This window comes from Sinocyclocheilus anshuiensis, unplaced genomic scaffold, assembly GCF_001515605.1.
Source record: "Sinocyclocheilus anshuiensis isolate Anshui unplaced genomic scaffold, SAMN03320099.WGS_v1.1 scaffold510, whole genome shotgun sequence".
Taxonomy (NCBI): domain Eukaryota; kingdom Metazoa; phylum Chordata; class Actinopteri; order Cypriniformes; family Cyprinidae; genus Sinocyclocheilus; species Sinocyclocheilus anshuiensis.
In genome coordinates, this window is record NW_015542360.1 from 1,166,934 (window position 1) to 1,169,115 (window position 2,182).

A 2,182-nucleotide genomic window follows, 5' to 3' on the forward strand; every position below is an offset into this window, starting at 1 on the left:
TAATTTTGTTCAGTATATATATATATATATATATATATATATATAGCAGGATGTAGACAACAAACTACCAATCTTTAATTTTAAATTATATAGATACTTAAGCATTATTATTTAGAATCAAACTTCTTACATAAACACACACAATTTTTTTATTTTTTTTTTCCACATTAGGCCTATGATCAGCACTTAAACATGATCCTCGGAGATGTTGAAGAGACAGTGACGACTGTGGAAATCGATGAGGAGACGTATGAGGAGATTTATAAGGTAACTGCTGCTGCATTCCACATTTTTCTTCGTGTTTGTGTTCTTCTTAGTCATACAGTTCAATGTCAGTGATAAATCCTAAGGGGCTTTGCATTATTTTGTTGTAAAAATCTGTGTTGAGATGGTTTGTAATAAACCTTATATTGGCGACAAATATTAACAGCAGCAACTAAAATAAATAAATAAATAAAAATCTATAAGAATAAACAGTTATCTAATTGTAGGATTGGGGTACTCCTAATCTTTAATATTGAAAAGAAAAATCTTTGCAAAGTTTTTTTTTTTTCTTTTCCCGTCACTTTTTTTTCTAAATTAATAACATTTAATTAGATTTTTTTTAAGTTATATTTTATTTTAAGCCATCAAGTGTTCAAATGCGTGTCACGTTTGTTTTGCAGTCGACGAAGCGGAACATCCCCATGCTGTTTGTTCGAGGGGATGGAGTTGTGTTAGTGGCTCCGCCGCTGAGGGTCGGATAACTTCCTTGAGTTGTACACAGCTTACCTACACAATTATGCTTTGGACTCTAAATTCTTCAAGTGGGTGGACTTTTAAGTGGACGACGTTTTTGTTTTTGGAAGCACGGAGCTGTAAATCTGTTTATTTTGCAAGTTGATTGTTTTACGTTTTGGACACCCGTATTGGCACTTCATTTGCACAATGTGTTTTTGACTATCATTAAAATTCCTGAAGTTCAATCTTTTTTTCAAATGCCTGCTGGTTTCACTAATATAATAAAATCTTTGATTTGTCATGCAGAAACTGTTCTACAAAACATCTCCTAATATTATATACAATAAGTGCATTAACTCAAGATTTGAGACATTAGAACAGATTATTATTATTTTTTTTTTTGTATGAACGATATTCTGATTGAGGTTATAAAGGGAAATTATCATAGGAGTAATTATATTTTGTAAAATGCATGTCTTTTTTTATAGTATGTAAATATAAAGTTTCAAATAATTAAGATTTTAAAATGTTTTTGAAAAGTCTCTTACCAAGGTTGGATTTATTTGATCAAAAATACAATAAGAACCGTAATATTGTGAAATATTAGTCGTTACATCCTAATATGCTGATTTGGTCCTTAGTTTTCAATTATTATTAGTGCTCAAATATGTATAATGGTTCTTATTATTATGAATTCTAAACATTTTTTTGTTTTGTTTGCGAGTTTTTGCCGCATATATAGATTTTTATTTTATTTTAGGATGAATAGAAAGTTCAGTGAAACGTTATCTGAAATAGAAATCTTTAGTAGCATTATAAATATTTGTACTGTCACTTTTGATCAGTTTAATGCATCCTTGCTGAATAAAGTATTAATCCAAACTTTTGAATGGTAGTGTATCATAGCCACAAAATATTAAACAGCACAACTGCTTTCAACACATAATAATATGTTTCTTGAGCAGCAAATATTAGATATGATTAGCGAATATCAGCATTTTACAATGATTTCTGAAGGATCATGTGACACTTACTGGCGTGATGACACTTTCCTATCACAGGAACAAATTACATATTAAAATGCATTATAATAGAAAATGGTAATCTAAATAATGATAATACTGTGTTGCTTCTTGATACTCTATTGTATGAGACCTGTATAATGTAATGAGATCTCTTGGGATCTCCGTGACGTCACAGTGACCAGCGTTCTAAATATTCGCGCGGCTTTTCGTTTTCGTAAGGGACACACTTTTTATAATCTGACAAACACACATTAACCAAAATAGCCCCCATACTGAAATAGACCAGTTTCTGAATTCTATATTAGAACAATTTAGAGCCGTACCGTGGTTGATTTGAACACTTAAGGATGATGTAATAAAGCATACTTGAACTTTACTTAAAGGGATAGTTCACCCAAAAATGAAAATGTGATGTTTATCTGCTTACCCCCAGGGCA

The 2,182-nt window shown here is 30.8% G+C and overlaps 1 protein-coding gene across 1 annotated transcript in view; it reads left to right on the forward strand.

The window, feature by feature from the left end:
* LOC107691885 (U6 snRNA-associated Sm-like protein LSm3) overlaps positions 1-965 on the forward strand; it is a 4,805-nt gene extending 3,840 nt beyond the window's left edge. The window contains exons 3-4 of the mRNA XM_016490713.1: positions 172-267; positions 666-965. Coding sequence (XP_016346199.1) covers positions 172-267; positions 666-746 — 177 coding nt within the window. The 3' untranslated portion in view covers positions 747-965. The remainder of the gene's footprint in view (positions 1-171; positions 268-665) is intronic.
* Positions 966-2,182: the final 1,217 nt, after the last annotated feature.